The sequence below is a fragment of the Portunus trituberculatus genome, chromosome 20 (assembly GCF_017591435.1).
Source record: "Portunus trituberculatus isolate SZX2019 chromosome 20, ASM1759143v1, whole genome shotgun sequence".
Lineage (NCBI taxonomy): Eukaryota > Metazoa > Arthropoda > Malacostraca > Decapoda > Portunidae > Portunus > Portunus trituberculatus.
Window position 1 is genome coordinate 14,639,290 of NC_059274.1, and position 25,000 is coordinate 14,664,289.

The window sequence follows — 25,000 nt, forward strand, 5'->3', positions numbered from 1 at the left end:
GTACTATATGACTAATTCTAGGTTCGAACATAGCCATTTACTTGTACTATCCCATGGCCAGCAGGTGTCAGCTTGTTATGGGGCTAAATTATTCACAGCCATGGCACTGTACAGTGTACACGTCCCTTGCAGCACACGTAAACACATTAATACTTATCACGACAACTTGGTCTGCGAGATACCTAGACAAATTGGCTTTCCTATAACTATATCAGCCCTTACACTACGATATGCAACATTACCCAACATTAAGAGCAATCAATGTATGGAGTCTATAGAAGCATCCACAAGAAAGGTGATAGAAAAGAAAAGAAATCGGAATCTAAAGCTTATATATTTAGTGGTGTCTGTAGAAGAAAATGTATCAATGTTACTAATTTAACCCCTTCAGTACTAGAGCGCATTTTTATGATGGATTTTTGGTGTGATTAGATGGTGTTAGATTAGATGGCCAGAGTCTTCACTATTTTAAGCTCCACATAAATTTCTGAAGCTGTATAAAATCAAGTAGTAAACAGAATAAACATGAAAACACGTCCTGGTACTGAAGGGGTTAAGGAAATAAACAGTTCATACAGTTCACACAGGGCTTGAATAAATATCTACAGTATAATACAATTGACTCTATTTCTTTCCTTATTATTGTCCTGTAAAGATTTGACTTTCACACAAACATCTCAATCTAGTCTTCCTCCCTTCCCTGCTTCTCGTTCGCGCCGTATTTATTCACTCTCACAGGTATACTGGTTGTCATTGATACACGCGACAACAAACTGAATACACCACGAGTCCAGCCTGAATTGAATTTACTACCACAGTGAATAGTTATGATACAAGACTGTCACTCTGAATTGTGTACCAGCGAACATTTATGGAGGTAATGGAAGAGTTTCAACACACACACACACACACACACACACACACACACACACGTAGTGTGTAGTGTAGTGGTTAGCACGCTCGACTCACAATCGAGAGGGCCGGGTTCGAGTCCCGGCGCGGCGAGACAAATGGGTAAGCCTCTTAATGTGCCTCTTACTGTTCACCTAGCAGTAAGTAGGTACGGGATGTAACTCGAGGGGTTGTGGCCTCGCTTCCCCGGTGTGTGGAGTGTGTTGTGGTCTCAGTCCTACCCGAAGATCGGTCAATGAGCTCTGAGCTCGCTCCGTAATAGGGAAGACTGGCTGGGTGACCAGCAGGCGACCATGGTGAATTACACACACACACACGCACACAGTTAAAGGAAGAACATCTCACTCAATCTTCACAAACTCAACCGTGCAACAATAACAATAACTCAAGAATACAGTGACTGCGTGTAGGTTTATTCATTTTGTGTGTGTGTGTGTGTGTGTGTGTGTGTGTGTGTAATTCACTGTTTGATCTGCTGCAGTCTCTGACGAGACAGCCAGACGTTACCCTACGGAACGAGCTCAGAGTTCATTGTTTCCGATCTTCGGATAGGCCTGAGACCAGGCACACACCACACACCGGGACAACAAGGTCTCAACTCCTCGATTTACATCCCGTACCTACTCACTGCTACACGTGAAAGGAGACACACCCAAATATCTCCACCCGGCCGGGGAATCGAACCCCGGTCATCTGGCTTGTGAAGCCAGCGCTCTAACCACTGAGCTACCGGGCCGTGTGTGTCTGTGTGTGTGTGTGTGTGTGTGTGTGTGTGTGTGTGTGTGTGTAGCTACCTTCCAGCGGCGCTCATCTTTGGAGACAGGCACTGAGGGAACTGTTGGCAATACAGTGTGCTCCCCAGAGTTCTGCAGCGGCGGACAGTGGTGAGAGCGGACGGTATTGAAGCGCCAGAGTTTGACGATTGACTGGAGCGTGGCGAGCTGGCGGGCAGCGGACCATCCCACTGAGTAATTGGCCGCCGCTGTAAGACATATTCAGAAACGCTTTGCTCTCTCATGACGACTATTTTCAAAGGCTCTAGTTGAAGATACTCATGTTTTTAAGGATATTTTTATGGTTCTGGTGATGGATTAGTAAGATTTCTAGATGATCATAAGAAGAAACTGTCTTGAAATTCCTGCTAGTCGTCTTTGGGGAATTGGAAAATTATCGTGGTGAGAGAGCAGGGCGTTTCTGAACATGGTGACGCCGAGGACCAGCGAGACAGACTCACCTGACGGAAAAAATGGAATGAGGCGTTTTTTAGGATGATTAGAAGCTTTAATAATGCAATGAATGGAACCTAATTGCAGTAATTGTAGCTGGAATTTAGAGAACTTTACTTTGAATTTACAGGAAAGATTGCTAAGAACTGCTCAGTAATTCAGGGAGTTCAAAAGCACTTACGCTGCTTAACATGGGCTATCAAGGGAAATGAAGCAAGATAACAACTGTGTATTTTGTTTCCCAAGTATATTAATTAATGTTGGTAATTGTAGAGATGTAGATACGAGTATATGAGAAGAGTACAAGTAATCTGCCAGTGTCAACACTCGTACATGTTCCTGTGTTTAGAATCTCTTAGTAAAAGCACATACTTCATAATTACTGTTGATTTACTGCTCACACCTCGAAAAAAAAAAGATTATTACTATTAATTTTACTATTATTATTATTATTATTGTTATTATTATTATTATTATTATTATTATTATTATTATTATTATTATTATTATTATTATTATTATTATTATTATTATTATTATTATTATTATTATTATTCATTATTATTATTATTATTATTATTATTATTATTATTATTATTATTATTATTATTATTATTATTATTATTATTATTATTATTACTATCATCATTATTATTATTACCATTATTACCATCATTATTACAGTAACATTATTACTATGACTGTCACGGATTGTACACACGTATAGCACTTAGTGGAGAAAAAATCAGAGTAATGCGTTCAATATAAATAAATTAGTACAGTACGTCAATGAATATATGCATACCGGATCTACATGTGTGTGTGTGTGTGTGTGTGTGTGTGTGTGTGTGTGTGTGTGTGTGTGTGTGTGTGTGTGTGTGTGTGTGTGGAGTCCAAATGCACGTCTCTTTCTTTATTCATCGTTCAATTTAAGTCATCATACCGTCGCTCATCATTCAGAAGGAAAAGTATCTTAAATTATCTAAGTGTGAGGCAATAATATTCTAAACGTTTATACCGCCCACCATCTCTCTCTCTCTCTCTCTCTCTCTCTCTCTCTCTCTCTCTCTCTCTCTCTCTCTCTATGCGACCCACAAAACAAGTTAAAGTTGAGGGTTTGAAAATGTGTCCAGTATTGGTTTGAGTACCGCGCTTTGTACCTTCTCCTGTGGTGCCAATGATGTATGTTTCTGTTTTCCTCCTGCTCCTGCTCCTCCTCCTCCTCCTCCTCCTCCTCCTCCTCCTCCTCCTCTTTCTCCTCCTCTTTCTCCTCCTCCTCCTCCTCTTTTCCTCCTCTTTCTCCTCCTCCTCTTTCCTATTCTTCTTCTGCTGAATAAATGCGGGTTTTTTCATGGCAAGTACGTGCATTTTTTTTTTTTTTTACAGTAAATTTCGTATTCTGTTTGTTTGTTTTTTTCTTTTTTATCTAAAGGAATTGCGAGCCTTTTGATGTTTTTTTTTTTTTTACGTTTATTTTTTCTCTTTTTGAGTAAATGCGAATATTTTACAGTTTTTTGAGGAGTTGATGTTCAAGCGGAGTGTTTTATGTGTACCTATATGTATTCATTTTGTATGGTTTTGTGACTATGAATGTACTTTTAGTGAATGTTTTTAACTCCTTTAGTACTGAGACGCTTTTTTTACCTTGAGCTTTAGGTATAATTAGGTTTTATGGACATTAAGAAGGCTCTATGGAGGTCAGAAGATTAGTGGCCAGTGTCTTCACATAAGTAACTGAAGCTGTATAGAATCACCAAATAGTAAGCAGAATGAATATGGAAACGTGGCCTGGTACTGAAAGGATTAATGCTGAAAAGATTTTGTATTGATCATTTTATATAATACAAAATGCGTTGTAAAGTATAATACCTTAGATGTGTAATAGATGATAACTGTGGCATTTCTACATTACGTATGAGAGTAATTTCGCATTGTAGTATTTGCAATAACTAGGTAAGCTGGTCACCTCTTTTGACTGTTGTAACTTTAACCTCTTCAGTAACATGACACGTTTTCCTATTCATTCTTCTTACTATTTGGTGATCTTATACAGCTTCAGAAACTTATGTGGTGAATTGAAATAGTGAAGAGTCTGCCTGTTAATCCTCTGACCTCCATAAATCCTTCCTAACGTAAACAAATTCGTCTAGTAATATCCAAAACTCATGGTAAAAATGCGCCCCAGTACTGAAGAGATTAAGAGAACGGCGTGCTGTGTGCCTTTCCTCTGTACATTTCTTTCACCCTTTCTCTGCTTCTGTGACAAGTATTAGGTGAAATATCTGTCTGTCCACAAGTTTCGGTTGCGTGTCCAAGGAATGCACCACAATCCATAATGTCTTTCCCGCCAAAATAATAACAAGTGGAAATTTATTTATTACGGCGATGAAAAACTTTCTGGCTTTGCTCGTATTCCAGTGGCGAAGAAATACAAAAGATGAGCCTTAGTTGCGTGTTATTTGTGAAAGCGATGTATACTCGTATCCTTGGCATGCATGTATACTTGTTATGTACTTTACACTGTTACTGGAATAAAATGAAAGTGTTGAATATACTGCAAACATCTAAGGAGGGAGAGAGAGAGAGAGAGAGAGAGAGAGAGAGAGAGAGAGAGAGAGAGAGAGAGAGAGAGAGAGAGAGAGAGAGAGAGAGAGAGAGAGAGAGAGAGAGAGAGAGAGAGAGAGAGAGAGAGAGAGAGAGAGAGAGAGAGAGAGAGAGAGAGAGAGAGAGAGAGAGAGAGAATATCTGCAGGATTATACTAATGATAGACGTAACAAAAATTGAGATAAAAAAAAAAGTCACTGATTTTAATGACGGTTGATGGTGAGAATAAGAAACCTTAAGAGAGAGAGAGAGAGAGAGAGAGAGAGATAGAGAGAGAGAGAGAGAGAGAGAGAGAGAGAGAGAGAGAGAGAGAGAGAGAGAGAGGGGCTGCATGCAGGAGGATGGTGGTAACCAGCAAGTGGGCCTTAAAAAAGTGGGAGGAAAGCCTGCGCCGGAAACTGTGTGGCACTGGCGTAGGAAACAAAACTTGGTGGTCTCTTGTTAAGGACAAACAAGGAACTGGCCACCAAGAATCCATCCCTCCCCTCAGCAAGCAGGACGGTACTGTCGCCACCAGCAGTAAGGAGAGGGCACAGTTGCTGGCTTCCTTGTTTGCTGGAAAAATGAAGGTCGGGAATCCACAGCAGCCACCGCCTCAGCTGGTCCAGCAATGTGAGAAGACTGTCACCATGGTGGAGGTGACGCATCAGCAGGTGAAGCGATTATTGCGGGGGCTGGACACACAGAAAGCCACCGGCCCTGATGACATCAGCCCGCACCTGCTGAAGCGATGCTCCCAGGAACTGGCTGCCCCTCTCACCCAAGTCTTCACAACTTGTGTACGGGAAAACGTCTGGCCTTCAGTGTGGAAGGAGGCTCGAGTAGTTCCTGTACACAAAAAGAGCTCCAGGACGGACCCAAAAAACTACAGACCCATATCCCTGTTGTCAGTGGTGGGTAAAGTGTTTGAGAGGGTCGTGGCAGAGGTGGTGTGTAGACATCTCAAGGACAATGCCCTCCTCTCAGACCAACAGTTTGGGTTCAGACCTGGAAGGTCAACCTCCGACCTAATGATGCTTCTCACCAGGCATTGGCAGGACGCCCTCGACGACGGCAAGGACACTATAGTGGTTGCTTTGGACATAGCAGGAGCTTTTGATAAAGTATGGCACAACGGATTACTAGAAAAGCTTCGTGCTAAAGGCATCCAGGGTGGCTTGCTACGACTCTTGGGAAATTACCTGCAGGACAGAAGCCTCAAGGTGGTTGTCAACGGGCAAACATCTGAGTCCCTGCCTGTGGAGGCATCAGTGCCACAGGGTTCAATTCTTGGCCCACTCCTGTGGAATATCTACGTGGATGATCTTCTCCAGCTACTGCCAGGAGTCATGGCCTATGCTGATGACTGCACCCTCTCCTATACCTATCCACGCCAGGACAGTGGGCGGGCTGCTGAGGCCATCAATCAGCAGCTACGAGTGATAAAGGAGTGGGGTGCTCGCTGGCAAGTGACATTCGCGCCGGAGAAGACACAAGCAATGGTTGTCTCTCGGTCCCCAGCCGCCATGGCAGCAATGGCAGGAAAGTTGTCTTTTGGCGCTGCTGCTCTCCCACTCCAAGATGACGTCAAGATACTTGGAGTGGAGGTGGATCGAGGGCTGAGGTTTGACAGGCATGTCAAAACCATTGCCAAGAAAGCCTCTCACAGGATCTCCGCTCTCAGAAGGATCGCCAGTTTCCTCGACAGGAAGGGAGACTGCTGCTGTACAAGGCACAGGTGCGGCCCCACCTTGAATACGCAGCTCTCTCCTGGATGTCCTGTGCCGCCACACACAGAAGGAGACTGGACAGCATCCAACGCCGCGCCATACGGCTAGTAGATGCTGCACTACCACCTCACCCAGAGCCTGAGCGTCCCCTTGATTCACTGGAACACCGCAGAGACGTGGCGGCGATCGTAGTGTTCCATAAGGCACAGGTGCAAAGAGTGCCACATCTGGCAGGGCTGCGTCATCCTCTAAGAGTCACCGCACGGAGCACGAGAACGGTGCTCAATGGTGGTGACGCCGTAGAGGTGCCGCGATCCCACGGGTGTCAGCATCAACGCACCTTCGCAGGACGCGTCTCCAGGATGTGGAACTTGTTCACGGCCGCGGTGCCTCACGTCCAGGAGATGAACACACACAGTGTCAAACTGATGGCACATAAGTGGAGACAGACACTGCCAACTCCTCTGACACTCTTTGTGACGTGACACTCAGTGTAGTGCAGTGCGTGAATAGTGCTAGTGAAGTGAAACGAATAGTGCTCCATTTACATGCTGACCATCTTGTATATTATCTATTTTTAAGTCTTGTAAATATTGTAGAGAAATAGATTGTAGTACCCTTAGAATAGGTAGCACACGACAGTGCGCCTTTGGGTACATGTTTCTTTGTATTAAGTTTTGTTTAAATAAAAAAAAAAAAAAAAAAAAAGAGAGAGAGAGAGAGAGAGAGAAGAGAGAGAAGAGAGAGAACAGATTGGTCAAAAAATTAATCGTATATATGATATGAAAGATTATACGTAACAAAAATTAAGATTAAAAAAAGAAAAAAAAAAAAATTGTCACTGATTTTAATGACGTTTGATGGTGAGAATCAGAAACCTTAAGAAAATACCAAATAAACGCGACAATACTGATACTGATACTGATACATTTATTGGGCCTTTATGGGTACATTAAAATCAGTATGATACAGAATGTGAAGAATTCCCTCGGTCTGTTGAGCATAAGCTCTTTTACAGACCTATTTGAAATTTATGTTAGGCCGACGCGGTTAGTTGTATAGGCCTAATTACTATACATATATTTACAAACAAGTAAATTAAAGATTTCCTAACTAAATTCCACTTCTACAACCAAATATACATCTACATAACACATATGTAATAAATGCAGTAATAAATACAGTAGTGGATGATAATGACAAATAGAATAATAGTAATAGAAACAATAGATAATGATAAATGATAAATAATAGTAAAGAAAAATAAATATAATAACATAGCAATGATATTAAAATAATAATAATATAATAATATAACAATTATAATAATAATAGTAAACGTACAATAATAAAACAATTTACATTAAAACATTATTAATAATGATACATTAATAAATAAAATAATAATGAAAATTATACAAATAATAACAATCACATTACAATAATAATAAAAATATAATACTATAATGATAATAGTACTATAATAATAATAATAAAATAATAATAATAATAATAATAATATTATTATTATTATAATAATAATAATAAAATAATAAATGATAATAGTAAATGTACTATAATAATAAAACAATTTACAATAAAACAATAATAAATAATACAGTAATAAATAATAAAATACTAATAATAATGAGAAATTATACAAAATTAACAATCACATATTACAATAATAATAATAACAATATAAATACTATGATAATAATACTATAATAATGATAATAAAATAATAATAATAATAATGATAATAATAATAATTATAATAATGATGATAATGATAATAATAATAATAATTATAATGATAATGATAATAATAATAATTATAATAATAATGATAATTGTTATGATAATAATAATAATACAGAGCAATAAATAAAAGTCCCTAATATTTACTAAGGAAGAATTGTTTTATCTTGTTCTTAAAAATTTGAGGTGATTTGATATTTCTAAGTTGTTCTGGTAGCTGGTTCCACTCTTTGACACCTCTGGTTGTGACATATTGCTGTGCGTGGGATGTTCGACACAGCAGGAGCTTTAAATCATATGGTCTGCGGGTATTAGGGTTGTTAGACATGAAGTGGAATGTGTCGTCTGACTGTCGTGAATATAGTGACTTGTGAACAAAGATGTTAGTCTGGAGAGATATTATGTCGCTTAGTTTTAGTAATCTAAGGTCATTAAATAATGGGCCAGTATGGGCTGAACGATGACTAAATGACATGACTCGCAGTAGCTTCTTTTGTGCGACAAAAATATTGTCTATGATGGTACTGCCTGCTCCCCCCCAAATGGCACAACAATACAAAAATTTGTGTACGCTAATGATATATATATTTGTCTTAAACAATGAAGAGAAAGATTATTTCTTATCTTGTATATAATTCCAGTTAGTTTATTAGTTTTAACAATAAGCTCACTAATTTGTGATCTCCATTTTAGCTTTTGATCTATCATTATGCCCAGAAATCTACATTCTGACACTTGGTTTAATAACTTGTTGTTAATATAAACATTAATATTGACTGTATTCGTCATGAGTGGGGAGGATAACATGCAATGAGTTTTAGAAATATTTAAGGTAAGTTTATTGCTGTGAATCCAGTTTGCAACTTTCACTAGTTCAGCATTAAGAGTATTGGTGATGATGTTTAAATTCTCCCCTTGAATGTAAATAGTGGTGTCGTCGGCAAAAAGAATGAAATTAAGTTTGTCAGAGATCCGTGTTATGTCATTTACGTACAATAAAAAGAGAATTGGGCCTAAAATTGATCCTTGAGGAACACCACAGCTAATGGGAACATATGATGATTTGCTGTTATTGTACACTGTGTATTGTTTTCTGGAAGATAGATAACTTTGAAACCAAGCAATAAATAGATTATGACAAAGAAATTAAACCAATGATAGCGATACTGAAAACGATAATAATAATGATGTCAGAAACCAAGAAACACGGAAGGGAGTGACAAATGCAGCCTGTCTGATGTTTTTTTCTTTTATTTTCTTATTTCTTTATTAATCACACGGACATTTGCACCACCAGCGCCACCTTCACGAACGCGATCTAGACAGCAAGGGCGTGACTGACAAATGTACTGGCTCGTATTGTGTGGCAAGATGAATTACGATATAGGAGAACATATGTGTAGCTCCTTAGTTTTGATTGGAGGACTATAAGATTATTTTATCGTTTTTGTATATGTCTGTCAGTCTGTCTGTCTGTCTGTCTGTCTCTCTCTCTCTCTCTCTCTCTCTCTCTCTCTCTCTCTCTCTCTCTCTCTCTCTCTCTCTCAGTAGTTCTAGTCAGGTCACCTCGAGAGAACTGCATGGTCTGTTGTCTCTGATTTTTCTATGTAACTCTCTCTCTCTCTCTCTCTCTCTCTCTCCTCTCTCTCTCTCTCTCTCTCTCTCTCTCGTTCACCAGCAGTATCTATAAAATTTTAATAAACATATTGACGAAAAGAACCAACACACAAGGGAAATAAAAACTATAGGTGACTCTTCAGATTGCTTTATTGTTTTCGTGTCTGTCTGTCTGTCTGTCTGTCTGTCTTTCAGCAGCAGTATCTATGAAAAATTAATATACATGATGATGGGAAATAACTATCACATAACTCTTTTGTAGTGGTTGGAGGTCTTTACGTTTGTTTTATGGTTTGCGTATATGTCTGTCTCTCTGTGTGTCTGTCTTTCTGTCTTTCGTTCTGCAGTAGTATCAGTGAAATCTTAAAAAAAAAAAAAATGACTGGAAATAAACCACCACACGGAAAATAGAAGTATGAGTGACTCTTCAAATTGTTTTATAGTTTTCGTATCTGTTTATATGTCTGTCTGTCTCTCTCTCTCTCTCTCTCTCTCTCTCTCTCTCTCTCTCTCTCTCTCTCTCATCCTCGTATCTAAGAAATTTTGATAAGCACGTTGACGGGAAACAGCTAACGCACAGGACACAATACGTAACGCTTCAGTTTTGGTTTGAGAACTATAAGATTGCTTTATGGCTTTCTATCTGTCTGTATGTCTGTCTGTCTGTCTGTTTCTCTCTCTCTCTCACCAGTTGTATCTATGAAATTTTAATAAACATGTTGACGAAAAAGAACTGCCACACGGGAAAACCTATACGTGACATCAGCTTGCTTTGTGCTTTTCATATATATGCCTGCCTGTCTGTATGTCTATATGTCCGTCTCTGTCTGTCTCTCTGTCTGTTTGTCTGTCTCTCTGTCTGTTTGTCTTTCTGTCTGTCTGTCTGTTTGTCTTTCTGTCTGTCTGTCTGTCTATATGTCTGTCTCTCTGTCTGTTTGTCTGTCTATATGTCTGTCTCTCTCTGTCTGTCTGTCTGTCTGTCTGTCTGTCTGTCTGTCTCTCTCTCTCTCTCTCTCTCTCTCTCTCTCTCTCTCTCTCTCTCTCTCTCTCTCTCTCTCTCTCTCTCTCTCTCTCTCTCTCTCTCTCTCTCTCTCTCTCTCACACACACACACACACACACACACACACCAGCAGTCTCTATGAAATCTTGATAAATGTGTTGACGGAGGACCATATACCACACAGGAAGGTGATATACATGCGAACTTACACTGACAATAACGACAGGAAAAGTTGTTGAAAACCTCACCTGTCTGATTCCAAGCCCAGGTAAATCACTAGATGCACTTGTCACGATTCTCTCCAAATATACAGTTATATTGTACTTGACAGGTGTAAATTTAGAGCCCTAAGTTTGATTTACGCGTGGGTATGGACAAATTACGGGGTTGAAATTATTGATATTGGTCTTAATGTCTCATGGTGTCTTTTTTTAGGTGTGTAATTCACTGTTTGATCTGCTGCAGTCTCTGACGAGACAGCCAGACGTTACCCTACGGAACGAGCTCAGAGCTCATTATTTCCGATCTTGGGATAGGTCTGAGACCAGGCACACACCACACACCGGGACAACAAGGTCACAACTCCTCGATTTACATCTCGTACCTACTCACTGCTAGGTGAACAGGGCTACACGTGAGGAGACACACCCAAATATCTCCACCCGGCCGGGGAATCGAACCCCGGTCATCTCTGAAGCCAGCTCTAACCACTGAGTGTGTGTGTGTGTGTGTGTGTGTGTGTGTGTGTGCGTATGTGTGTGTGTGTGTGTGTGTGTGTGTGTGTGTGAGTGGGTGGGTGGGGTGGAGGAGGTGGGTGTTATTACTGTGTTTGTGATTTATGTTATTCTTTTACGTGTCAAGGAGGATCTCTCTCTCTCTCTCTCTCTCTCTCTCTCTCTCTCTCTGTGTGTGTGTGTGTGTGTGTGTGTGTGTGTGTGTGTGTGTGTGTGTGTGTGTGTCCTGTGCTTCCTAAATGTGTAAGTTTATGTAACTTAATCTTATACTCTACAATTAAGTTAGTAGATCCTAAAAAAAAGTAATCAGAGAGAGAGAGAGAGAGAGAGAGAGAGAGAGAGAGAGAGAGAGAGAGAGTTACGGATGCGAGATATTCGTAAAACCGTGGCGCGTCTCAGTCTCTCAACCTAACGTAATCTATACAAACAATTCTTTCTGAGTGTACCGAATCCTAACTCAATCCCACCTCAATGCCTCCACACTGTTAATTATGCATCACCTTGCTACTCCTTCGTACTCTCTCGAGACTGCTTGCACGGTGGCGCGATACCAATAAGAAGAATGCCAGTACTAGTAATTGAAGCTATTTATTCATTATGTAGGCTTATCAAGTCACTGATCGCGTATAGGATCTTGGCACTTGGGGTAGCGTTACTGCGTTCTGCCTCTTCAGTTAATGGTAGTAGGGTAAATATTTGAAGGGTTCGAGTAGTTTTGTGCCGTAAAATGGTCTGTTATGAGTCGAAAAATTTGTGGGTTTGATACTGGTTCATGGCGGTTTATTCGTTGATAAAGTTGTTTACTCGTTTCTCGTAACGGTGTTCCGGTGTTCAGAGCCATAATGATCCTGCTGTAGTTTCTTGGTTGATTGAAGAGTTTACCCTTCCCTCATAACTCTGTTCAGTAGTGATCCTGTTGCTGTGCTATGACAGGTGACTTATTGCCTCAACGGTTCGCTTAATTTATTAATTTATGTGGTTAAGAGTAAAAAATTACGAGTACTTGTCTACACTGTGTTACGACTCTTCAACTTAATCATGTACTTCAAAATGTTGATATTATAGACGAGGTTTTGGGACTTTTTTGGGGACATTTCCATGGCTTCTAAGAGGATTCTGCACCCGAAATGGAATACACTTCAATACAGTATTAATGAAGATCTTTGAAAATGGCCTTTATGATCAAGAAAACGTTAAAGAATACAAACCATTATCTCTAATTGAAGGAATTCCGCTTCCTCTACCAGGTTGTTTGGTACAGTGAAAGCTGTAATTCCTTACCCAATGGTCAAGGGTTCCAATCTCACTAGGGTGTCGAGTGCCGAGTCATCTGATCCGATCGTGCTTATTTTCAGGAAGCTATCACCGTCACAACCTTCCTATCATGCTCTTTTTACCGTTGCTCTGTGTTTGATTTTTTCATAGTTCTTTTCGCTTCATCGTTTATTCCATTTATCTTAACGTTCCATTGCGCCCGATAAGCAGAATGTTATTGAAGTTATGTCTCAATATGCACCAATGTCTTTTTTTTTTTTCTATTGTTTATTTGAGTACAGCTCCTCCCATGGAACCTGTGTGGCAGTATTCTGTTCTCTCTGAGTTAATTTCCTGTATAGCAACCAAGCAATTCTCTCACAGTTTGTATTTAAAGACCGCATTCGTAAGCTCTTCGGTATCTTAACTAGGCAACTTACGCCGATGATGTGGTGGTTTCTAGGGATCTTTCTGATTCTAGTAGTATAACAAGTATTTAGCATTACCATTTAACTCCTTCAGCAATGGGACGCCTTTTTACCATAAGCTTGGGGTACGATTAGACGACTTTATTGACATTAGGAAGGGTCTATGGATATCAAAAGATTAATGGCCAGAGTCTTCGCTGTTTTTAATCCCCGCCTATGTTTCCGAAGCTGTATAAAATCACCAATTAGGAAGCAGAATGAATATGAAAACGTGTCATGGTAGGTACTGAAGACACCAATGGAGAGGCAGCTAACCATCTATGACATTCGGGAACAGTATTGTGAAAGCAAAATGAAGTTCTAAATACTGCAGAGAACTCGTGATTCTTGAACGAGTGACAGTTGGGTTATGGCGCCGCAAAATCTGTCATATGGTGCTGTTCTTCTTTCTTAGCCCGTTCAGTGCCGTGACGATTTTCTATAGTCATTCTGTTTACTATTTGGTGGTTTTATGCAGCTTCACAAACTTATAAGGGGGATGAAAATAGTTAAGACTGTGTATATTAGTTTTCTGACCTCCATAGACCCTTGCTAATGTCAATAAAATGGACTGATCGATGCATAAATCTCAAGGTAAAAATGTGCCCCAGTACTGAAAGGGTTAAATAAGGCATGACATTAATTTTTACATCTTCTATTATTAACGTCTTCAAAAAAGTGGCTCTCCCTTTAAATATTTAGTGTGGGTGTGTAACTTATCTATTTTTATTTATTTTTTTTTTCATTCCTTTCTTTCGCATGTGGATGTGCGCATGTCGTAGTAGATAACGGACGTCTGGAACACTTGTTTTGTTTTCTGTCCGTCCATCTCATTCCCACAACGTTCTCTAGCACACACCCCTTGTTTACTTTGCATGGCGCCCTTCATCTCTTTAAATATTTCATCGAGGAGCGTGGATACTTAGTTTACCTTGCAGAATATATTGCCGGGGTGATAAGTTTCTTGTGGAGAGACTATAATTTTGAGACAATTGTTTGTTTGTGTGTGTGTGGTTACTTTACTATTCCCGTTTTTGTAGGTCATTGTGTGCTTTTCTTTAAATTGCATAGAATACTGAAAAATAAAGGATGGAAATTAACTGCCTGGCTTAATCCGCACATATTGTTTTGTTCCTGTTTCCCGTGTGCTGAAAATTGGCTCCACGTGTCATGAGTCTTCCTTTCCGTCGAGTTTTTCCCTCATTGTTCCTTTAATTGCACGAAAATTAATAGGAAGAAAAGATAGAACAGTGAAAGTAGTAATGAAAAAAAATGTTTATAGAATCTTATCAACTGAATTTCGTTGCTTTGCTTGGTTATGGGCACTGACAACTTCATTCCGTCCCACTATGTACCTCCATTGATTAAGTTTGATGTTCTTCCCGATGATACTTTATTGATTTATTGTCTTCTTGTGAATTTCATCTTTTTTTTTTTAATATTACAGTAAAATTTCCATGATACCTGTCCTGTATATCATGTTTATTACTCAATTTTTTGTTAATCTCAAACACACACACACACACTTGTTCACACCAGAGACTCTTCTTAAATAATTCAATACCACTGCTTGCATTCCAGCTTTTTTATCCTTATGAAAGTGTATTCTCATATCAAGGAAAAAAAAAAAAAAGTTGTGTTCTTATTTGTTGGAACAACTGGGCATTTGGATTCCAGGGTCACATATTAACCCCTCCAGTACCATGACACATTTCCATATTCATTCTGGTTACTATTTGGTGATTTTATACAGCTTCAGAAACTTATGTGGAGGATTAAAATAGTGAAAACTGTGGCAAATAAACTTCTGACCTCCATAGACCCCTCCTAAATAAAATGGTTTGATGACACCCAAAATTCAAGATAAAAATGCATCTTACTACTGAAGTGGTTAAAGCTGTATGACAAAAACTATACAGTAAAAGATGTAAATATTTATTGCAATAGTATATAGAAGATAGATATATACACTTATGTACAATGTGTCTATTTAGCCGTACCTTACCAAGCCTTCAGTCAACAATGCCGTGTTCTCTCTCAAAGCTTTTCACCTTCTCGTAGATATTGTTGTAGTATTTTATTTTGGCCACAACTGTTCTGGCTTTCTCTATGTCATTACATGAGAAGGCAGCATCTGCTTCACTGTAAGTAAAGAAAATTACACTCTCTCTGGTGCCTCTCATACATCATGCCACCTAGCTATAGATCTGTTCAGCTATTGTCTTCCTGCTCCTGAATCTTTGCTACTCTCTCTTTCTCTGTCTAATTTATTTACTCAAACCCTTAGTAATAAATTCAGCCTTTGATGATTCTGGAATTCTGCCTTTTTCCCTCCAACTTTTATGGCAATTCATGTCTTTCTGTTGACCAAAAGCATTCTACTACATGATCAGTGTAGTTGTCAAAGGTTTAGCGTTTGAGAAAATTCATAATCTCATTCATAGAAATTTTGAGAATATGTTAATCACAATCTCCCATTGCCTTCACATCCTGCATTAGTGTTATTACAGTTCCATACATTTCAAACTTAATGTGTTCATGTTACAAATATCAAGTAGAGAATTCCCTACACTGCACTAATAAGATATGAAGTCAATGCATTTGAGAGTGAGGTACAGTACATGGGATCTGTTAAAAAATGTAACATGCAGAAGAACAGAAAATGGTTTAGTTTTTAGATTTCAATTCCAATTTTCTTCAGTGTGGCTTGTAATGCTTAACACATTTACTCCCATTGTTTATTATATTCGTAGAAGGCACTTTGGAATGGTTACCAAATACAATGTTGTGTTGGTTAATGTGACATCCTGATTCTTACACAGAAACACTTTCAGCGGCACCCTGAGTTTGGGGAACAGCTAAAGATTAAAAGTGGCCATGTCTGGAGAGTAATGAACCTGACAAACTTGATGGATGCAGAGCAGATCAAGAAAATTTTGGATTAAAAGGGCCAATGTCATGATGTAGCTGTTAGTTACTTGACAACAAATTTAGTTTTATATTCTTTACAAATAATCCAGGATTTCTTGGTAAAGTACCCAAATGCTCAAGTTCCTCATGTTCCTACTAATTTTTTACTGTACTCTAAGTCAATAATGCTACACAAAGGTTCCTGATTCAAAAGTCATGAAATAACGGCACATCCAGTAACCATTTCAGACCCAAACTTTAGAAGAATGTACAGTATGTGGGAATGGAAGAACTGATGAGCTTAGTGTGTGAAGTCTTACGAGACACACACTGAAGAAAATTAGAGATAGAAGAAAAAAAGAAAGGAAAAAACAAGCTGCCTTTTATCCATTGGTCTACAATATCGTATAACATTGAGCAGATCTAATGTGTGGGTGACATGATAGGTACAAAGAATAGTGTGGAAATGTTACCTTCACTCACTGCTTTGGGATAACTTTATAAAACTAATCATCCTACTGGCAAAGATATGTGGCATTCAAGAAGTGTGTGTATCTGTGTACATGTGTGAATATGAATAAAAAGATGGGTGAGCAATGTGTATGAGTAACAAGGTGCGGATGAAGTTGTGTAAGCAACATCATGAAATAATTAAGTTCTATAAAGAGGTTAGCTGTGTGATTGACAGAGAACATAACAAGGCAGTAAAGAGTGAAAAGAAGAGAGGTAGGTAGAAAATTACGGAGTGAGTGAAGATGGCAAAGTTGGATTAAGCTTTATGAGTGATGAAACCAGAGATGGAAAGGAAGATTTTTGTTTGACAGTCTGATGAGGAAATACAGTATCAAACAAATAAGGAATTTTGTGCCTCACCTCAATAAGCCATTCAGAATCTCAGTGTTGCGTCGACCGATTGACTGAACCGTCTCTTTGCTGGTAGCCTCAGCTAGTTCCTCATTCACCTCCATTATTGCCATCAGGAACTCTGGGTCCAAGTCAATCTGGAAGGCAAAGAGATGGTTACATTTTTACATTATTCTGTGGAAAAAATAGAACATTTCTTTTTATTAATACATACACATCACACTACAGCAACTTAGGATCTCTTAACAGTGTTACCAGTAAAATTGTCAGGTTACAATGTCACCACTCCTTAGCTATATCCTGTGTTTGTTCTCGGATGGGTGACTCATGGCTACTTTGTAAGGGAAAGCAAGACCAAACTATATCATTTAAATTGTACACTCTCTATTGAATACAATGTTATATAAAAGCTACCTACAATATGTGACAAGAAAAGAATATAAACAACAGTTTCTATTATTGATGTGAGGAGGCATAAAAGCTTATTGGTGTAGTAAATGATGCATGTATATTGTAGTGTGGGGTGCAGGCACAATGCACATGGGTAGTGAATATAATAATATTAATTACAAACAACTCCCACCATCTGCAATGCTACCTTGCCTTCCTCTAGAGGCTGTCCCGCCAGGTCCAGGAAGTACAGCGCACGGTCCACTGGGTGCAGCAGACACCGGTAAGCTTTGTTGACAGCTGATGAATGGTCGTGGGCAAACTGCTGCTCTCTCTGAGGGATGGAATAACATTTAGTTTATTTTTTTCCTCTGGGGTGTTGACTATTTTTGCTAGTTTGTTTGTTGACAGAGGTAAAATATTCATGAGGCACCATTTTCTTATATTAGGGCTATCCACAAGACTGTCTCTTTCCAGTGGGGCCTGACAGGACTAGGAGTATGAAGGACGAGTGTGTGTGAGAATGTGGTGTCTTGTCTGGTCTACTCTGTGAGGGATTGCCAGCCTGGTATACAGATGGTCAAAAACGAATGTTTCTAGAGAGGAAATGGAGCCTTTTCACGTCAATGTTTCTTATAGATGGTCACGGAAAAGCTAAATATAAAAGATCCATACAACAGGCCTTTGTTTTACATAATGCTAAAAATTCCTGCAAGCATTTATGTTGTTATAATGAATGAGTTTGAGAATAGCTGACCTTAAAAGTATTGTATATAATATTGGTAACATTCAATTTGATTTTAAAAACAGGAATGTCAACAGTGACAAAACACACCTCAGACTTTGTGGAGTATCTGTCAGGATGGTACTGAGTTTGTAGCCTCTTAAATTTGCGCATCAGTGCTTGGGTGTCAATGTTGAAGTTCATCTTTATTCCAAGAATACTGAAGTGGTTCCTGTGTGAGTCCAGAGGTTGTAGACTCTTACAGCTGGAGCAGAATTCAGTGTCAGCAGGAACATCACCTTGGCACTTCCAGCACTGTCTTGATCCGATCCCTGCACTGAGAGTAACTCTGCACAGCTTGATGAAGGCACTGTAAAGCAAAGAAAGGTTAGCTTAAACAAAGTCTCCTGTAAAGGACTAACAGAGGACAAAAAGCTGCTACATACAAAAGTTATGAATCAAAGAAAAGAATGAAAGATCCACCATTTCCAGCAGCTCTTCACCTGGTGGCAGCGGCTGCAGTGACACGTTTTGCCGTCCAGCATACCCCACACCTCCCTCACTCCACCGGTCACTATCATGTCCACCTTCCTCAGCACTACTTAATGTTTTCCATTTCGAAGGAAAAGTGAATGAGATTTAAATTCACCTTTATAAGAATATTTTTAATCTTTATACAATGATACATATTAGGATACACACAGCAGACCAGGATAATAACAGCCCAAGTATGTTACTACTCCAGTACTGAAAGGAAGGTTCCTCAACATCTTGCCATCACACCACACTGCCAACCTGACTTCATTACATAATATTTCATTTCTACTCTGTCTCAGTACGGGCCTTGATAATCCAGGGAGAAGGCGTGAGACATGTTTGTACAAGTGTGGTGAGCATGGTGTGATGTTCCCTTGAGATGAGAAAGGGAAAGAGAAAATAAATAACACAACCCACACAGACACAAGTATAAGTGAAATATATAAGTATAATTGATACAAGGCAGCACGCTCTCTGACACGCATATGCATTACCATCATTCATCTCAAATAAGCCTTAACCTCTCAGTACTGGGACATATTTTTACCTTGAGATTTGTGTAAGATTAGACCATTTTATTGACATTAGGAAGGGTCTATCGAGGTCAGATGATTAATGGCCACAGTCTTCATTATTTCAGTCCCACATATGAGTTTCTGAAGCTGAATAAAATCACCAGATAGTAAGAAGGATGAATATGGAAACTGGCCATGTTACTGAAGGGGTTAACTATAGTCTGCAAAGTATAAAAGCAGTGGTTCTCAAACTCTGTTGCTTAGTGGCACCTTCCAACCATTGTCTTTATTCAACTAAGTTTTTTTGGTGCTTGTTGATCTTGTTTGGCAGGTGCACTCTTTGAGGAGATATTTAAGTTTCAATTTACCCAGGCGAGGCTCATAGGGAAAGGTCATCCAGGTAAGAACTGAAGGTACATGCTGGGTTTTGACAATACACAAAGCCTATAGTTAGTGTGGTACAGGCCGAAAGAAAGACCGAGTTAGGAGCACATGCTTATCTAGGGAAATTAAGCAGCACAATTTGTGAACCACTGGTGTAAAGCGAAGGAGATAAATAACTGATGCATGTTGGTAATGCTTGATAAGTATTTGAATTGGCTACAAGGTTATTACAAAAAGTCAGATAATTCTCTGACGTGCCTGTGAAAATGCTCGTTTCTCTTGAGGCTTGGATAAAACACCATTAGTTATTTGTTGGGTTAATGCTTGCCTTGCCTAACTGTCAGTATATTAGATCAAGGTACATTACATTAATGTTAGAAATACCCCAATAGAAATTCAAAACATGAGGGCAGTTGTAGTTATAGAAGCATAAAAATTGGTGACTCTTACTCCAGCATTCTCAGATGTTAGTGGATAGAAATAGCAGATGAACATAAGTACTGAAAATGCTGATAAACTTATAACATTGAGATCGGTGATGGCTGACGTGAAGTGGGCCACGGGAACTAGGCAGAGATCACCAGTCAGCCAATCAGTCAGACAGTTACTAGTCATCAAAGAGCACCAGGAAAGTTTAAAGTTACAGTGAATGACGGTGACTGACAGGAAGCCCAATATCACTCACATAACTTAACTTAACATCAACTATAACCTAATACAAGACATCCTAAAATTCTCTCTCGTGTAAGTGACATTTGTCCCTATACTTTGGCAAATTCTATCGGCTCTATAAGGAGACTGGCAACTGAGTGGGCCCTTTTTCTTTATATTTTCTTGTCCTTGGCCAGTCCTTCTCTTTTAGCTACATAAAAAAGTGAAATAACTTAAATTTTGTCCTTGATCTTTCCCGTTCAGTCAGTCAGTCACCAGTCACAGATGAGCAGCGAGAAAGTTTAAAGTTACAGTGAGTGACAGACCTTACATCACTCGCATAACCTAACTTAACGTCAACTACAACCTAATGCAAAACATTAACCCCTTCAGTACCATGACGTATTTCCACATTCATTATGCTTACTATTTGGTGATTTTGTACAGCTTCAGAATTCTATGTGGGGGATTAGAATAGTGAAGACCTCCATAGACCCTACGTAATGTCAATAAAATGATCTAATGGTACACAAAAGTCAATCATTAACCCCTTCAGTAAAATGACGCATTTCCATACTCATTCTGCTTATTATTTGGTGATTTTATACTTCAGAAACTTATGTGGGAGATTAAAAGAGTGAAGACTGTGGCCATTGATCTTCCAACCTCCACAGATTCCACCTAATGTCAATAAAATGATCTAATAGTACACAAATAGCATACAAAAGTCAATCCTTAACCCCTTCAGAACCATGACGCGTTTCCATATTCATTTTGCTTACTATTTAGTGATTTTATATATTCAGAAACTTATGTAAGAGATTAAAATAGTGAAGACTGTGGCCATTAATCTTCTGACCTTCATAGGCCCTTACTAATGTCAATAAAATGATCTAATCGTACACAAATCTCAAGGTAAAAGTGTATTCCTGTATTTGTCTACGTGAAATAACTTAAATTTTGTCCTTGATCCTTCCGTGTACCTGCAAATGGGCGGCTTCCTTCCTCTCCCCATGTCTCCCTCGTGAGTGTGCCACCCTGCATTTATGGCTGTGTAGTTTCTGGTCACATTTGTGCATCTCAGACTTGGTGACAGAAGGCGAGTGTTCTGTAAAAGGAGGGATCTATGTAGCACCTTCTTGAGGGGTGGGTAGAGTAAGGCCATGTTTGTTTACCTCCTGGTGGCGGGAAGGTTAATAGTAACGCCACTCGTCTAACTTTCTTCCTTCTTTATTACGTGTTTTCTCTCTCTTCCTAGCTTTATTGGGGTGGGTTAGATAGTGTGGCTGTTACATTTAATTCTTCTCTATTGTGTTGTGTCTTGTGTCATTGTAAATCAAATTGTTTCTTCCTTACGTTACAATATCACTTATTTCATTCATGTATCTAACTTTCTCTCCTTCCTTATCTGCTTTGTCCATCTTCCTAGCTTTATCAGGATGAGTTAGATAGTATAGCTGCCATATATGATTCTTCTCTATTGCGTTAAGTCTTGTATCATTCATTTACTAACGATAACTTTCCACACGTTACTATTATGTAAAAAACTTGGATATACTTGCTTTCATTTCCATTCATGTGTAGGCCGTAAGATATGAATGAGATGGTAAAGTGCTTATCTCACTCATATCATGTTACTGAATCTGGTGACTAGGGTTGAAATAAGAGAGAGGGGATCGAGATGGTAGGGAATATATCGGCTTTCTGCTATAATTAGATTCCCTCATATTTGTGTTTAGGGATCATGTGTGACTTTAGCTTTTGGCATTTCTCATTTTGCACTGGATGTTATGAAAATAGTAATAAAAACACACACGAGAGAGAGAGAGAGAGAGAGAGAGAGAGAGAGAGAGAGAGAGAGAGAGAGAGAGAGAGAGAGAGAGAGTATTAATAATATGAATGACACGAGGGAGTAAATCTTGAAGGATGTCTCAAACTATATTAAGATCCTGACATAACTATTATTGGATCAGCATTTAAATCCCAGACTTAGGGACACCGCAGGGCAGGCAGGGGTGTCAAGTCTCAGCCTACCCGCCAATTTGGGCTACTTGGGAGCGGGACACAACACAGGAAAGGAAACGAAACTAGAGGAAACTGAAGGAGTGATTTCTAGATATAGTATTCCAGGACAAATTGTAGAAGAGGATGAAAGTATGAGAGGGATGAATAATAAAGTTGATGAGGGATGCTAAAGCAGACATTACATAGAATTTCATGTAGGTTTTTGTTATTCTATTTCAGTACCGGAGATGCATCAATATTCCTCATTTGTGACATATTCTCATTAATTTTTTGTACAATTAAAAGGAATGAACTATGATAGAGACGATGTTGTGAAGGTGCAAGCGTTCAATAGCATCAATTAAACAATACGGTTCTGAAATGTCATCCACGAACTGGTATATACGATAAGGTAACAGAAGAAACAAGATTCAAGAGCTGATTTTCAGGTGACAAACTAAATTATCTTTTCTCTACAAAGGATACAGATAGTCAATAAAAGACAATTTTCCCATATTACCGTGAAAAGAATACTAAATAAAGGTTTATATAATCAACTGCGCTCTGTATCTTTGGTGAGTTATATACTACAAAAAGTGTAGTATATAACTAAGAACGAAAGCGAAAGGAGGTGTAGGATTCTCAGTAAGTAGCCAAATTTAACTTACAAATAGTAGTTCAAGATAGATAAGTGAAGAAAATTACTTGAGATTCCTGTGCATTTTATGTGATAGCTTAATAACGCTATGATTGGCTATAATCCCCCAAGCAAAGTCAGAACATGTACAATAGACAACAAGACTGCAGGAATTGTGCGTTTCTCTATAATGATAGGCTGTAAATCTTGAGCCAAAGCAGAACATTGATATACGAGCCAAGTCAAGGCTACGTAGCGGTGTGCGAGAAACAATACACACCTCATCACTGTTTATTCTACCTCAGTCTGCTATGGAGTGTCCAGGGGTGACAGCCCGACTAAAAACTTTAGAAGCATAACATTATATCCATCTTACAACACTCACGGCGCTTACAATAGCACAAAGCAAGGCCACTTCAGCTCATACCCTTTGAAGATGCCCTTTATAGCATACGACATTTCACCACCCCACAATCACCACTCGTTGGGCTAGTTTGAAAATGTTGGGCTACTTTTGTTCAGCCGCAGCTCGCCAAGGCCATCCGCCGCGGGTTGAGTCTCGTTGCAACACTGAGAGGAGTCTGGGGGCGAGCGTGGAGTGACGGAGTCCCCGAATCAGTGACTGTGGATCAGTGGTGAGTGAGGGTGTGTATGCGCGCTCCCAGTGGCGGCCGGTGTATGGTGTTGGCGCGTGCCCGTGTATGGCAAGAATAGTGAACGGAATTTTGAGTGAAAAAGCTTGCAATAGTGTGACGCTGAGGTGTGTGACGGGTAGACTGAGCGGCGGGACAGGAGAGGGGACGTAGGTTTTGTGTGGTGGTGGTGGTGGGTGTTGCTGCCACTTGGTTTGGGCGGTTCGGAAAGCTCCACTCGACTTCCTTCTCCTCCACCACTGCCCGGATCTACCTGACATTTGGCGTCGCTGGGTATGTATTGGTGGCCTTGCGTTGTCTTAGCTTGTGGAATAGGTCAAGGGGATAGGTTGCTTTCGGCACTGTTGTCTGCGTGCAGGTAGTAAGCAGGTGGGCTGGGAAGTTATTTAAGGCAGGTAGTTAAGGTGTGTGTGTGTGTGCGTGTGTGTGTGTGCGCGTGTGTGTGTTGGTATACGTGAAATGATTACTTAAGCATGCATGGGCGTTGTTGTTCCGTGTGTTTTGGTTATGAATCTCTCTCTCTCTCTCTCTCTCTCTCTCTCTCTCTCTCTCTCTCTCTCTCTCTCTCTCTCTCTCTCTCTCTCTCTCTCTGTGTGTGTGTGTGTTTGTAAGGTGTGCCTATCAGTGTAGCAACAATGGTGAGGTGAATGACATAATTGACCTTCCTATTCTAATTTATGCAGCGTACTTACCACACACACACACACACACACACCCGGTAGCTCAGTGGTTAGAGCGCTGGCTTCACAAGCCAGAGGACCGGGGTTCGATTCCCCGGCCGGGTGGAGATATTTGGGTGTGTCTCCTTTCACGTGTAGCCCCTGTTCACCTAGCAGTGAGTAGGTACGGGATGTAAATCGAGGAGTTGTGACCTTGTTGTCCCGGTGTGTGGTGTTTGCCTGGTCTCAGGCCTATCCGAAGATCGGAAATAATGAGCTCTGAGCTCGTTCCGTAGGGTAACGTCTGGCTGTCTCGTCAGAGACTGCAGCAAATCAAACAGTGAAACACACACACACGCGCTCAGTTTCTAGTTCAAGGCAGGTATTAGACAGGTGTGCAGTCATTACCACTTGCAATTTAAGAGAGACAGGCTTTTGTGTGTGTGTGTGTGTGTGTTGAATACTTCCATGACCAATACTGTCAGGCGGGAGGTATAATAATAATAGTTGGCGGCCTCCTGGTTATAGGACTGCACGTTTTCGGCGCATCGTAAACAAGAGGAAGTTTGGCAGAGTTCCCCTGATGAAGACCTTGAGTTCCATGTCTCCAAGTTACCTTATATGTCATCTGTTTACGCGGCATGCAAGTTCTGGTAGGGTGGTTAGGAAGTTTACGACTGAGTGTTGATGATTTGCCATGAAGTAATAGAGATAATAGATGGAGAAACTTACAGAGAACGAGCGTTTTATTAAATGGAGTCTAGTATAGTATATGATTATTGAACTG

At 39.7% G+C, this 25,000-nt stretch overlaps 3 protein-coding genes across 3 annotated transcripts in view; 1 reads left to right on the top strand and 2 right to left on the bottom strand.

Moving 5' to 3' along the window:
• The window catches only part of LOC123506653 (glutamate-gated chloride channel alpha-like), a 26,474-nt gene extending 13,810 nt beyond the window's left edge, over positions 1–12,664 (bottom strand). The window contains exons 1-3 of the mRNA XM_045258900.1: positions 12,578–12,664; positions 8,450–8,600; positions 1,707–1,894 (exon numbers count right to left, since the gene is read on the bottom strand). Of these exons, the coding sequence (XP_045114835.1) occupies positions 1,707–1,894; positions 8,450–8,600; positions 12,578–12,664 (426 nt within the window). The remainder of the gene's footprint in view (positions 1–1,706; positions 1,895–8,449; positions 8,601–12,577) is intronic.
• Positions 12,665–15,204: 2,540 nt separating this feature from the next.
• On the bottom strand, positions 15,205–21,446 carry LOC123506726 (iron-sulfur cluster co-chaperone protein HscB-like). The gene is made up of 5 exons (XM_045258996.1): positions 21,244–21,446; positions 18,285–18,543; positions 17,658–17,783; positions 17,069–17,196; positions 15,205–15,427 (listed from the first exon to the last, which is right to left on the bottom strand). Exons 1-5 carry the CDS (start codon positions 21,423–21,425, stop codon positions 15,298–15,300), a joined length of 825 nt encoding a protein of 274 aa, XP_045114931.1. The 5' UTR covers positions 21,426–21,446; the 3' UTR covers positions 15,205–15,297.
• A 2,048-nt stretch (positions 21,447–23,494) lies between these two features.
• LOC123506688 (eye-specific diacylglycerol kinase-like) overlaps positions 23,495–25,000 on the top strand; it is a 704,579-nt gene continuing 703,073 nt past the window's right edge. The window contains exon 1 of the mRNA XM_045258954.1: positions 23,495–23,827. The gene's annotated coding sequence lies outside the window, so the exon portion shown is untranslated. The remainder of the gene's footprint in view (positions 23,828–25,000) is intronic.